Source organism: Leucopleurus acutus, assembly GCF_964270905.1.
Source record: "Leucopleurus acutus genome assembly, chromosome: 1".
Classification (NCBI taxonomy): Eukaryota; Metazoa; Chordata; class Mammalia; order Artiodactyla; family Delphinidae; genus Leucopleurus; species Leucopleurus acutus.
In genome coordinates, this window is record NC_139142.1 from 197,590,155 (window position 1) to 197,604,492 (window position 14,338).

Genomic DNA, 14,338 nt, shown 5'->3' on the forward strand with positions numbered 1-14,338 from the left:
ATTTCTCTAGGAGGTGGGTCAAAAAGGATCTTGCTGTGATTTCTGTCATAGGTGTTCTGCCTATGTTTTTCTCTAAGAGTTTTATAGTGTCTGGCCTTACATTTAGCTCTTTAATCTTTTGAGTTTATTTTTGTGTCTGGTGTTGGGGAGTGTCCTAATTTTATTCTTTTACATGTAGCTGTCCAGTTTTCCCAGCACCACAGATTGAAGAGGATGTCTTTTCTCCACTGTATATTCTTGCCTCCTTTATCAAAAATAAGGTGACTATAGGTGCATGGGTTTATCTCTGGGCTTTCTATCCACTGACATATATTTCTGTTTTTGTGCCAGTACCATACTGTCTTGATTACTGTAGCTCTGTAGTACAGTCTGAAGTCTGGGGGACTGATTCCTCCAGCTCCATTTTTCTTTCTCAAGATTGCTTTGGCTAGTTGGGATCTTTTGTGTTTCCATACAAATTGTGAAACTTACTGTTCTAGTTCTGTGAAAAATGCCATTGGTAGTTTGATGGGGATTGGACTGAATCTGTAGATTGCTTTGGGTAGTATAGTCATTTTCACAATGTTGATTCTTCCAACCAAGATAACAGTATATCTCTCCATCTGTTAGTATCATCTTTAATTTCTTTCATCAGTGTCTTATAGTTTTCTGCATACAGACCTTTTGTCTCCGTAGGTAGGTTTATTCCTAGGTATTTTATTCTTTTTGTTGCAGTGGTAAATGGGAGTGTTTCCTTAATTTCTATTTCAGATTTTTCATCATTAGTGTATAGGAATGCAAGAGAGTTCTGTGCATTAATTTTGTATCCTGCTACTTTACCAAATTCATTGATTAGCTCTAGTAGTTTTCTGGTAGCATCTTTAGGATTCTCTATGTGTAGTATCATCTCATCTGCAAAGAGTGACAGTTTTACTTCTTCTTTTCCGATTTGGACTCCTTTATCTTCTCTTATTGCCATGGCTAAAATTTCCAAAACTTTGGTGAATAACAGTGGTGAGGGCTGGCAACCTTGTCTTGTTCCTGATCTTAGAGGAAATGGTTTCAGTTTTTCACCACTGAGAACGATGTTGGCTGTGGGTTTGTCACATATGGCCTTTATTATGTCGAGGTAGGTTCCCTGTATGCCTACTTTCTGAAGAGTTTTTTTAATCAAAATGGCTGCTGAATTTTGTCGAAAGCTTTTTCTGCATTTATTGAGATGATCATATGGTTTTTCTCCTTCAATTTGTTAATATGGTATATCACATTGATTGATTTGTGTATATTGAAGAATTCTTGCATCCCTGGGATAAACCCCACTTGATCATGGTGTATGACTGTTTGGATTAATGTGCTGTTGGATTCTGTTTGCTAGTATTTTGTGGAGGATTTTTGCATGTATATTCATCACTGATATTGGCCTGTAGTTTTCTTTCTTTGTGACATCTTTGGTTTCGGTAACAGGGTGACGGTGGCCTCGTAGAGTGAGCTTGGGAGTGTTCCTCCCTCTGCTATATTTTGGGAGAGTTTGAGAAGGATAGGTGTTAGCTCTTCTCTAAATGTTTGATAGAATTTGCCTGTGAAGCCATCTGGTCCTCAGCTTTTGTTTGTTGGAAGATTTTTAATTACAGTCTCAATTTCAGCGCTTGTGATTGGTCTGTTTATATTTTCTATTTCTTCCTGGTTCAGTCTTGGAAGAATTGTGCTTTCCTAAGAATTTGTCCATTTCTTCCAGGTTGTCCATTTTATTGGCATATAGTTGCCTGTAGTAATCTTTCATGATCCTTTGTATTTCTGCATTATCAGTTGTTACTTCTCCTTTTTCATTTCTAATTCTGTTGATTTGAGTCTTCCTTTTTATCCTGATGAGTCTGGCTAATGGTTTATCAATTTTGTTTATCTTCTCAATGGAACAGCTGTTAGTTTTACTGATCTTTGCTATTGTTTCCTTCATTTATTTTTCATTTATTTCTGATCTGATCTTTATGATTTCTTTCCTTCTGCTAATTTTGGGTTTTTTTTTCCTTTCTCTTAACGCTTTAGGTGAACGGTTAGGTTGTTTATTTGAGATTTTCTTGTTTCTTGACGTAGGACTGTATTGCTACAGACTTCCTCTTAGAACTGCTTTTGCTGCATCCCATAAGTTTTGGGTGGTTGTGTTTTCATTGTCATTTGTCTCTAGGTATTTTTTGATTTCCTCTTTGATTTCCTCAGTAATCTCTTGGTTATTTAGTAGCATATTGTTTAGCCACCATGTGTTTGTAGTTTTTACAGTTTTTTTCTTGTAATTGATACCTAGTCTCACAGCATTGTGGTCGGAAAAGATACTTAATATGATTTCAATATTCTTAAATTTACCAAGGCTTGATTTGTGACCCAAATATGATCTATCCTAGAGAATGTTCCATGAGCACTTGAGAAGAAAGTGTCTTCTGTTGTTTTTGGATGGAATGTCCTATAAATATCAATTAAGTCCATCTTGTTTAATGTATCATTTACAGCTTGTGTTTCCTTATTTTCATTTTGGATGATCTGTCCATTGGTGAAAGTGCAGTGTTAAAGTCCCCTACTATGACTGTGTTACTGTCGATTTCCCCTTTTATGGCTGTTAGCATTTGCCTTATGTATTGAGGTGCTCCTATGTTGGGTGCATAAATATTTACAATTGTTGTATCTTCTTCTTGGATTGATCCCTTGATCATTATGTAGTGTCCTTCTTTGTCTCTTCTAATAGTCTTTATTTTAAAGTCTATTTTGTCTGATAGGAGAATTGCTACTCCAGCTTTCTTTTGATTGCCATGTGCATGGAATATCTTTTTCCATCCCCTCACTTTCAGTCTGTGTGTGTCCCTAGGTCTGAAGTGGGTCTCTTGTAGACAGCAGATATATGGGTCTTATTTTTGTATCCATTCAGCCAGTCTATGTCTTTTGGTTGGAGCATTTAATCCACTTACATTTAAGGTAGTTATTGATATATATGTTCCTATTACCATTTTCTTAATTGTTCTGGGTTTGTTATTGCAGGTCTTTTCCTTCTCTTGTGGTTTCCTGCCTAAAGAAGTTCCTTTAGCATGTTTTGTAAAGCTGGTTTGGTGGTGCTGAATTCTCTTAGCTTTTGCTTCGCTGTAAAGGTTTTAATTTCTCCTTCGAATCTGAATTAGATCCTTGCTACGTACAGTAATCTTGGTTGTAGGTTTTCCCTTTCATCACTTTAAATATGTCCTGCCACTCCCTTCTGGCTTGCAGAGTTTCTGCTGAAAGATTAGCTGTTAACCTTATATGGATTCCCCTGTATGTTATTTGTTGTTTTTCCCTTGCTGCTTTTAATATTTTTTCTTTGTATTTAATTTTTGTGATTAATATGTGTCTTGGCGTATTTCTCCTTGGATTTATCCTGTGTGGGACTCTCTGCGCTTCCTAGCCTTGATTGACTATTTCCTTTCCCATATTAGGGAAGTTTTCAATAATCTCTTCAAATATTTTCTCAGTCCCTTTATTTTTCTCTTCTTTTTCTGGGATCCCTATAATTTGAATGTTGGTGCATTTAATGTTTTCCCAGAGGTCTCTGAGACTGTCCTCGATTCTTTTCATTCTTTTTTCTTTATTCTTCTCTGTGGTATTATTTCCACTATTTTATCTTCCAGGTCACTTATCTGTTCTTCTGCCTCAGTTATTCTGCTATTTATTTCTTCTAGAGAATTCTTAATTTCATTTATTATGTTGTTCATCATTGTTTGTTTGCTCTTTAGGTCTTCTAGGTCCTTGTTAAACGTTTCTCATATTTTCTCCATTCTATTTCCAAGATTTTGGATCATCTTTACTATCATTACTCTGAATTCTTTTTCAGGTAGACTGCTTATTTCCTCTTCATTTGTTTGGTTTGGTGGGTTTTTACCTTGTTCCTTCATCTGCTGTGTGTTTCTCTGCCTTCTCATTTTGCTTAACTTACTGTGTTTAGGGTCTCCTTTTTGCAGGTTCGTAGTTCCCATTGTTTTTGGTGTCTGCCCCCAGTGGGTAAGGTTGGTTCAATGGGTTGTGTAGGCTTCCTGGTGGAGGGGACTGGTGCCCGTGTTCTGGTAGATGAGGATGGATCTTGTCTTTCTGGTGGGCAGGACTGCATCCAGTGGTGTGTTTTGAGGTGTCTATGTCCTTATTATGATTTTAGGCAGCCTCTCTGCTAACGGGTGGGGTTGTGTTCCTGTCTTGCAGTTGTTTGGCATAGGGTGCCCAGCACTATAGCTTGCTGGTCGTTGAATGGAGCTGGGTCTTAGTGTTGAGATGGAGATCTCTGGGAGAGCTTTTGCCGTTTGATATTACGTGGAGCTGGGAGGTCACTGATGGACCAATGTCCTGAACTCGGCTCTCCCACCTCAGAGCCACAGGCCTGACACCCGGCCGGAGCATGAAGAGCCTCTCAGCCACATGGCAGGGATCAGCTCCACGGACTGCAGGGGCCTTCAGGGGCACCCAGGCGCCAGGGGGGGACCATCCTCCCACAGCAGCCTCTAGGGTAGGGCCCGTGTCAGACCACCGGGATCTACTGAATTCTCGTAATCAAAGACAACTTGGCACACTTACGTCCCCTTTTCCCCCTTTATCGAGTACTAACATGCTTATATCACAATGTGAAATAAATCTTCGGTGTTTTCTGCTAATTTATTTCTTTAACAGCAATCTATAGAGCATGAACACTGTGCCTGACACTGTTCTTGGTGTTAGGAAACAGAAACAAAACAGAGCAAAATCCTGCTGTCATAAAGCTTACTAGTGAGGCAGGTAATACATAAAACAAATAAGTAAGATATATAGTATGTGCCTAGCAACCAGGATTTATTAAAACCTTACATTTCAATAAAAAGACAAACAACCTAATTCAAAAATAGACAAGGGACCTGAATAGACAATTCTCCAAAGAAGATATACAAATGGCCAAAAAGCACATAAAAAGATGATCAACATCATCAGTCATGAGGTAAATGTAAATCAAACCACAAAGACCACTTAGCTGCAACTAAGAGTCCACATGCTGCAAGTAAGAAGTCTACATGCTGCAACTAAGAGCCCGCAGGCTGCAACCAACACCCAGTGTGGCCAAAATAAATAAATAATATTTTTTAAAAAAATCTATTTTTGAGGGAATTCCCTGGTGGTACAGTGGTCGGGACTCCTCACTTTCACTGCCAATGGTGTGGGCTCAATCCCTGGACAGGGAACCAAAATCCCGCAAGCTGCGTGGTGCGGCACGGCCCCCCGCCAAAAATAAATCTATTTTCGAGAATGAGTGGGAGAGAGAATCTTAATGAAAAGGGGGAAAGGATGGGGTTGAGCTTTTAGAAAAGGTGGCTAGAGAAGGCCTCACTAAGGAGGTGACACTTGAATGCTGACCTGAAGGTAGGAAGGAATCCTTTATCAGACATCTGATGCAAGATCCTAAAGGGAAGAGCAGGGGCAGAGGGCTTGCCTCACTTTTGAGGCAGAGGGAAGGCCACCGTGGCCAAGCAAGACAGGAGGGGAGAGTAGTAGGAAATGAGATTAGAGGGCAACAGGGAATCTGATTAGCAAAGGAAGGGCCTAGGTAGTCATTCTAAGGACTTTGGCTTTTACTCTTAGTGAAAAGGGAGCCAATGACGTGAAGTGACTTACATTTTAATGGGCTCCTTTTAGTCCTGAATTGAGAAGCTACTACAGACCCATGAAGGGCAACAGCATGGTCTAGTCATCAGTTAGGAAGCTAGAGCAATGATGGAGTAAAGAGAATTCTCCAATTTGTCTTTCAATTCTTTCAGTAAGTTTTCAGTTTCTCTTTCGTCCTTCAAATGTTCTGTCCTTATCGCCTCCATAGTTTCATGGATATAATAACTTCTCTTATGGTTTTCGGTTTTTTGAAGTTTTTCTTTGATGCCTTCACTGTCTCTAATCTTTTCGGTTCCTTTTTCCTTATTTGCTCTTATTTCTGTTTTTCTTTTTCTTTTTTTTTGGCCAAGCCACTTGGCTTGCAGTATCTTAGTTCCCCAATCAGGGACTGAACCCATGCCCCCTGCAGTGAGAGCGTGGAGTTCTAACCACTGGAATGCCAGGGAAGTCCTTGATTTCTGTTTTTCACGTTAGCATTCCTCAAATATCTGATGATCCTTGGTGGTCTGCTAATATGTGGAAAAACTAAAAAGCACTGTCTGTGTGGGCAGGACTTGGAAACCTCACTGTGAGATTATTTGGTTGGGCCGTTTCATTGCAGTATCTTGACCTGGTCAATTTGGCCAAAGAAAAATAAATTGCTTTACTCATGAGTGGGTACATTCAACAAGTGCAAAGCTGCTGAGATCTAATCATTAAAAACACACATCTCATGAGGCTTCTCACCCCTCATCTATCCGAGCCACTCTATCACCAAGTCCTGTCAGCTTAACTCAGGTACAAATCTCTCAAATTTATATACAGTTGATCCTTGAACAATGCAGGGGTTGGGGTGCTGACCCTCACTCAGCACCATCGAAAACTCACATTTAACTTATAATCGGTCCTATGTATCCATGGTTCCTCTGTATCCGTGGTTCCGCATCCACGGATTCAACCACCTGGGGATCCAACCAACTGGGAAGTGTGTAGGATTTACTATGGAAAAATAATCCATGTGTAAGTGGACCCGCTCAGTTCAAACCTGGTGTTGTTCAAGTTGTACTTCTATCCATCTCTATCATCATTCCCCTGGACCAAACTACACTTTGCTCACCAGGAAGACTACGGGAGTCTTGTTCACCTACTCCTAGGATATCCTTCAGTGTCTGTCTTCCACAATTGGCCAGAGTGATCTTTACAAAGTGCATTTTCAGTCCTGCTCCCTTCCTTCATATCTCCCCCCCAAACTACTCCCACCGATTTTTAAAGTCTAGTGGCGGTCCTTACTCTTAGAAGAGAGTCGCATGGGCTGCCTACCTTTGCAGCCTCCTCCCGCCCCCGGTCCCACCCCCAGTTCTCAGCGCTCCTGCTCTCCTCTCCGTTGTTCACACCACAGTCCTTTCTTCTATGGCTGTTTGCTTGCTCCAACTGTTTCTTTAAGTAGGGAATGCTCTTTTTTCCCTCTCCCTGTAGTTTCATCTTACTGATGCCTCAGGGCTCACTTTCAACATCAATTCCTCAAGGAGAGGTTCCTAATCTTCCTTAAAGCTTTACAGACCTGTGTTTTGTTAGCATCCATCACAGCTGTAATTTTATAAGTGTGACTCTTTGATTAATGCCGCCCCCATTAAAATGCACACTTCCATAAAAACAGGTGCCTAATCCTTTCCCTTACCATGTATTCACAGCACCCTGCATAATACCAGGCACATATTATACGCCCTGTAAATATCTGACAAATGGGTATATATGTGAAGGCAGAGAACTGCAACTATTACCACCTCCAGTGTGTAAGTCACATGAAGAAGGTGACTGCTTTTCAAAGGCACTTTACAATGCCAAATTACAGACTGCCTTGAAAACTGTGACCTTAAAACATGCTTTTTTACTTCATCGTAATCAGGACAAAGAAATCAGCACACAAAATACATTTCCAGACAAACAAACACACCAGTTTTACAGAAAAAGATATAAACATTCACATTAAGGTCTGGGGCAGGTGGGGGGCCGGGAACAAAACTCTGTTGTTCATTTCAGGCCAAGAACATAAAGTGAACCTACCTACCAGAAACAAAGAAACCAAAAATCAAACAGAATAACAAAAACAAAGCCATAGCTAAAATTACTTGTGCAAATACATAAATATCCAAGAAAGAATGACCAAATAATGGATCTTGTTGTAACATAAAGAAAAGCAAAATTGACAGTATTTTCTATATGATAAAGACTATATAAATACTGCTTCATTTAAAAAAACTTAAAATTGGACCTAGTAAATGCTATCAAGTATCATCAATGTTATTTACCATTTACATGTTCTTCCAGCTTTAGAATACTTTATTTCAAAGGGAAAATTTTTTTACCTGTAACTCTATAAAGATAACATATTCAAGCAATCCAAATTCAATTGTGCTAAAATTCACGGAAAAGGAAGTACCCGTGCTTTTAAGAAGCTTCAGAGTGAGTCATGAGGACATATTTTTAGAAGATATAAACGTCACTGGAACCCAACTGTAGGAAATTCGTGCAAAGGCTTTATTCATTAAACTAATGAATTTCTCTACAGTATGTGCCAGTCTATATACCAGATGGGGAAAACACAAAGGTAGTATCAAAACAATCAGTACAAAATTTAAGAGTTCTAAAAGAGAGATAAGGTATTTGGAATACCTGGTCTTTATGATTTATAACAGTAGAAGAACCTGAAATCTTAACGTAAGCTTTTCTATAATTACTTTATGTGTGTGTGCACTTTCCTATCAGGATTATTAGCAGCTTCAAGGATGCAAATACATGAAGACAGATTTAAAAACCCTGACTGACATCCACGGTGTACGCTGAGTGTGTTTTGTCAGGTCCACAACTGGTGTGGCAGGGTTTTTAAAGTTTTCCTATGTACTTCATGGTGCAATTCCACTTTTCAATGCAGTGGCTGGGGCCTACGGATAAGATGAATGAGAGAGTCCGTGCCCCACTGCTGACCACGGGCCATGCAAAGAAAGGCGCGGGTAGTAGCAACGGTGCATCATGTGATAAATGCAACAGCACAATGGACCCGCTGCTATGGGAACAACAAAGAATACCAGGACAGGTAGGTAAGGAGTGTCTACTCCATAGAAAGGTGGGTATCATTCACTCCCATGACTCTCTCAACATACCTAACATTTCGGTGTTTGAAAACAAAATGTCTGCATATTTACATAGTGCAAGTGACACTGTTCCTTCTATTAACCTCCCGTGAAACCTCTTCTGCTGTTTTGACAACAAAATCATTTCTTAAATGTCAATCATAAAATTTAAGGTTTAAAATATTTTTATCTTTCTATCTTTTATATTTGACACATATAGTTTGATAGAATTTATTAGTTTTCCTAATGTTGAAGAATAGGGTTTGTGATAAAAATAATAATTGGCTTGAAAATACATTTCTGTATGTGAATTGGAATTGATTTCCTTTTCTGGAAATTTATAACACTTGACACTAAAATGAGTCAAATGATGAAATCCTCACAAGCAGGAATTAGTTGTTTAGGTTCTGTACTTTACATTTGCTTTTAACTTCTTCCTCTCTACTTCAGGAGGAAAATATATAGCAAAAGCTGTCAGACGAAATGTAACAAATCAGTATGGTCTGTACTCTTCCGGTTGTATTTTATAGCTTTCCCTGTTTAAGGAAAGGTAAGTATGTTTCTTTCACTAAATCCACTAGCTGGATGTTTGCCAGCACAATAAAAGTGAATACAGTAATAAATAATGAAATAGATCCACAAAACTTAGCACTGTCAGTTCAGTCTTTGGTACAATTTATACAATTCATACTTCTTACAGACACAAATAAAGTACTTTAACAAGTACAAGCTGAAAAAGCACACTGAGTAATCAGGAAAGTGCAACAGAATCAAGAAACATCAAAAATATAATTATATATTTTCTTCCTTTAGTCCAACATCTAGCAACTCTATGTAGGCATACCAGAAATGTTTAATAAATGTAGAATAATGAAAACGGCAATGATGATGATGACAACAGCTAAGATATACTGGGCATTTAACTTGTACTAGGTACTGCTAATTGTTTAATATTTAAGCCTGACAACAATCCTAAGAGCAAGGCACTATTATTAAACCCTATTTTAAAGACATGGGAGAAGAGGCTGAGCCATGTTAGGAAGTGGCATGGCTGGGATTCTAACGAAGGCTGTCTGACTTCAAGGCTCTTAACCACTCAATTGTGGAAAAAGAAATATTATAAAGGCTGGGATTTAGCAACAGTTTTGTTGCAAGAATTTTATAACAAACATATTCAAATGTATTTAATCTATTTCAATATTGTAATATTGTATCTACTAAAACTGTAGGAAATATTCCATCCTGAAAGAGCAACTGACTTGTATACCACTGAACTATTAATAGATTTTAAAATGCTTTTTCCTAGATGTTATAACTAAAACTATTTTATATCACGTTAGATTCTTATCTTCTCTGCAAAAGAGTAAACCAAAACATTTAATTTCAATTATTTTCACCATGACACAAGGTGATTTCTGAAAAAAATCAAGAGCCAAAGTTCTAAAGTTGGAAAAGATAAAGAAATTATAAGTAAATCATGACTGATTTTACTGAAATGATTCCAAAACCAAAGCAGTACAACAGTACGTCCTTTAGTATTAACTTTTTAGATTTTGAAACAATCCACTTCACAGTGGGAATACACTGAAGTCTGTACAAAGATCCAAACTAAACATGGACTTATATTACTTGTTTGCCTGATGTCATACTTACAAAAAAAAAAAAAAAAAAAAAAATCCTGCAATAAGCATACCTTGGCAAAAAATACGGTGAGGTGAGTTTCACTGCCAACAATCCAAATAGGGAATTTTGGAGATTTCAAGTAAGAACCAACCTAGAACAAATGTAGCAAAATAAATAAACAAATGAAAATTTTATACTGCCTGTTAAATATCTGCCAACAAATATATGAAGCATAACTGAAGTGTCTAATTCATATCGAAAGGGAATAATGGATTGTACCAGAATGCCTTACCCATAACGGTCAAATGCTAAGTGTAAAAAAGGAATGTTATAAAGACTGTCAGGGCTAAGTTTTTACTACACCTTTCCACTAGAAGAATAATACAGATTTAACACAGCTAAAAAGAATTAGTTTAGCTCTAAGAATCATTCTCAGGTTTCACTAAAGATCCTAGATAAAATGACCACTTCTAGAATTTCAGCTTAGTACCTCAAACCCTAAAACTATAACCTTGACAACAATTATCAGAAAAATAATTATAAATTAACAAGTGAGTAGATATATGAATAAATAAGGGGAAAAACCTTAAGAATATTCTGTCTTCAAAGAACCTGGGGCAACACAGTAATCTCTCTAAAGCAAAACACACACTCCCAAACATTTAAGAATATAAAAGAATCCTGTCATTTGATTCTTCATGGTAGGAAGTAAATTCAAAGTTTTACAGTATTAAGTCTCTTTAAAATATGTAAGAAGTTATACTTTATAGCCTGCCTTCGAGGTTATATATTTAATATAAAAATGACAGTACCCCAAATTTGAGAGTATCATTTTTTTGTGCGTGACCGAGAAAAAAAAGCTTAAAATTCAAGACTTGCGAACTCGGATCACGTTCACATGAATCACCCACACTCTTAGATGGCCAAAGACTCTGACAACTAACCTTACCAACCACACGTGCTGAATTTTCTTTTCTCACACAGACTCCCTAGAACTGGAAAATTCCAGGTGGCTGCTCGCAGTCGGGCCAACTATTCGCCCCTAAGCAGCCAAAAGCCCTGCTCTGGTGCCCAGCTTTCAACCACCCTTTGGAACCGACTGCTATCATTAGGAGGGAAATGGGAAAGAGGCGGGTACTCTTTTGTATTCGGGGATCGTAAAGCTAGTATCTTTGACCTACCAGGACGGGGAGGGATGAGCGGATGTGCTAACAGCAGTGGTGAACCAGCAGAGGAGGAAGGATGGTTTGAGGACAAGAGAAAAGTGTTAACAGCACAAGGACAAAGAAACAGGAAAAGCTCTGGTCACAGTTCAGAGTGAAGGGATTTTAGAGGTGTTCAGTGCAAGGCCTTCCACTTTACATAAGGAAGCTGCGAACTCCACAGGACCCGTGCTTGGCCAGAATTCAGACAGCTAACTAGTACAGAGCTGGGGTCAAAGCTCAGGTTTTATAATTCCTCATGTGGCAGCTTTCTATTACATCACGCTGCCTCTTGCAGTGAAAAGTTCAGGTGCTGTTTAACTTCTCCTTTAGAAAAAGTGTGTGTGTATATATATGTGTGTGCGTTTAAGGGAGAAGTAAAACATGAGGATAAAATTACAAACAGTGGGATCAAAGGGTAAATGAGTGCTGAGCTCACGAAGTGTTTGTAATAAGAAAAATAAATAAAAGAAGGCATAAATGGAGCAACCACTTTGGAAAACAGTTTGACAGTTCCTCCAAAAGCTACGTATATAACTACCATATGACCAAGTAATTTCACTCCTGGGTATACACTCAAGACAAATAAAAACATGCTCACTAAAGACTTATATATTAATGTTCATAGCAGTATTATGCGTAATAGTCAAAAATCAGAAACAAGCCAAATGTCCATCAACTGATAAATAGAAAAATGAAACTGATATAAACTGATATATCATACAATAGAATATTATTTGGTCATACAAAGGAATGAAGTACTAATACATGTTAAAACATGAATGAACACTGAGAACATTATGCTAAGTGAAAGAAGCCAGACACTAAAGGCCACATACTGTAGGATTCCATTTAAATGAAATGTCCCAAACAGGCAAAACTGCAGAGACAGAAAGTTGCCAGGGGCTGGGGAGGAACGAGGAGGTGACAGCTAAAGGGTTTAGAGCAGGAGTCCCCAACCTTTTTGGCCGGTTACATGGAAGACAATTTTTCCATGGACCGGGGTTGCAGGGGAGTGGGGGAATGGGGGCGGGGCGGATGGCTCAGGCGGTAATGCGAGCAATGAGGAGCACTGGGGAGTGGCAGATGAAGCTCCGCTCGCCTGCTCGCTCGCCTGCCGCTTACTCCCTGCTGTGAGGCCTGGGGTTTGGGGACCCCTGGTTTAGAGGATCTTTTTGGAGAGAGGAAAACACACTGGAATTAGATAGTGGTCATAATGGCACAGCCCTATGAATATACGAAAAAACACTCAATAACACACTTTAAAATGGTGAATTTTATGCATGAGTTATGTATGAGTTTTTTAAAAGGTGCACAGCCAAAAGCACTGAGTCACCTTTTATCTCGCGCACGCGCGCGCACGCACGCATACAGGGGCAGGAGAGGGAAAGAGAGAGAGAGAGACCTAGAGAGCCCGTGAGAGAGACTGTTTCATTTGTCTTAATGAACACATATGAGCAAAATGATATGAAAATGTTAATTTCAATTCTAAAGGGCAATTTGCTGCACTATCAAAGAACAGGGAGATGTTCAGATTCACAAAACTAATACAAACACAATTATTCCCTTAACGCCATTTCTCTAAATGTTTGATGATAAGTGAATGTATATATATTTTCAGAAGGATATCTACAGTTATATACAGATGAGCACCAGAGTGTAAGAGAGAGTGTTTTTTTTGTTTTTGTTTTGTTTCTTTAATGCTGTCTTCACTCAGCTTTGAGGCCCTGACTAGGGGCTGGTCAATTCCCTTAAAAAAGACAGTCATTAAGTCCAAACCCCAGACACCTGACATGTCTCCTCACCCCAGGCCACTCTGCATGGCCCTAATCGCTCTGGAGTCAGGCCCCAGACAACAAGGGACAACTCCCAAGCCCAGAGCTCACCCAAACTATTCAAACCAGCCAGGTCACAGGGAGACCAGGCAACCCAGCTAACTCCATCCCAATTTCCACACGTTAGCTGCTCCCTAGGGCTGCAGCCTGCTGTTGCCTTGTCCCCAGGTATAATTCTCTTCTTGGCCCTGCCTGGTAGCATTCTCTTGTTTGGAGCTGTAGGTCACAGAGTTCTGCCTTTCATCTATCTGAGTATCAATGTGCTGTATCCCACCATTAAAAATATCTTTAAACCTAGAAAACACCATAGTTACCGCTAGAACACAAGAGCAGTAACACTAGGTTGGCACTAGAGCAATAATACTGGAGTAACAGGAGAATATACAGCAGCTAATGACTTCCCACTAAGATCTTGGGGATAAAACAGACATTCCTCTGTTCTATCTAACAGTTAAAGAAAAGCAAATGCACATATTTAGAAAATTACAATTCTGGTGAAATTGTCTGCTCATTCATTCAACAAATATTGACTGAGCATCTAATATGTACCCAGAAAGACAATGTGCCTGCCTTCAAAGAGTTCATATTCCATTAGGGACAACAGAAAAACAAATTCAAGATTAAAAAAAAGATACCTAAATCAATAAAAAAGATCACTGCAAAGTGATTATTCCTATGAAATAATGTGAAAGAGTCACTGAGGGAATGGTCCAGGAAAGGCTCTCTGAGGCACAGTCTGAAGTAGAGTCTGAAGGAGAGAGTGAGCCATCCATTTAAGAGCTGGAGTATTCCACGCAGAAATGAAGGAAGTACGAAGGCTCACCAGGTAGGAAAGGGCCTGGCGTGTATGAAAAACTGACAGGAGACCAACGTGGCTGGAGCACAGCAATGGAGAGAGTGCAACGCAACTCTGGAAGGACAGACAGAATCCAGACCATCAGGGCCTTAAGGCCAC

At 39.1% G+C, this 14,338-nt stretch overlaps 1 protein-coding gene across 4 annotated transcripts in view; it reads right to left on the bottom strand.

The window, feature by feature from the left end:
• Positions 1-14,338, bottom strand: part of MINDY3 (MINDY lysine 48 deubiquitinase 3) — a 384,131-nt gene that overhangs the window by 39,651 nt on the left and 330,142 nt on the right. For all 4 annotated transcript variants that reach the window (XM_082845055.1, XM_082845054.1, XM_082845052.1 and 1 more), the window contains one exon: positions 10,417-10,497. In XM_082845055.1, the coding sequence (XP_082701181.1) occupies positions 10,417-10,497 (81 nt within the window). The remainder of the gene's footprint in view (positions 1-10,416; positions 10,498-14,338) is intronic.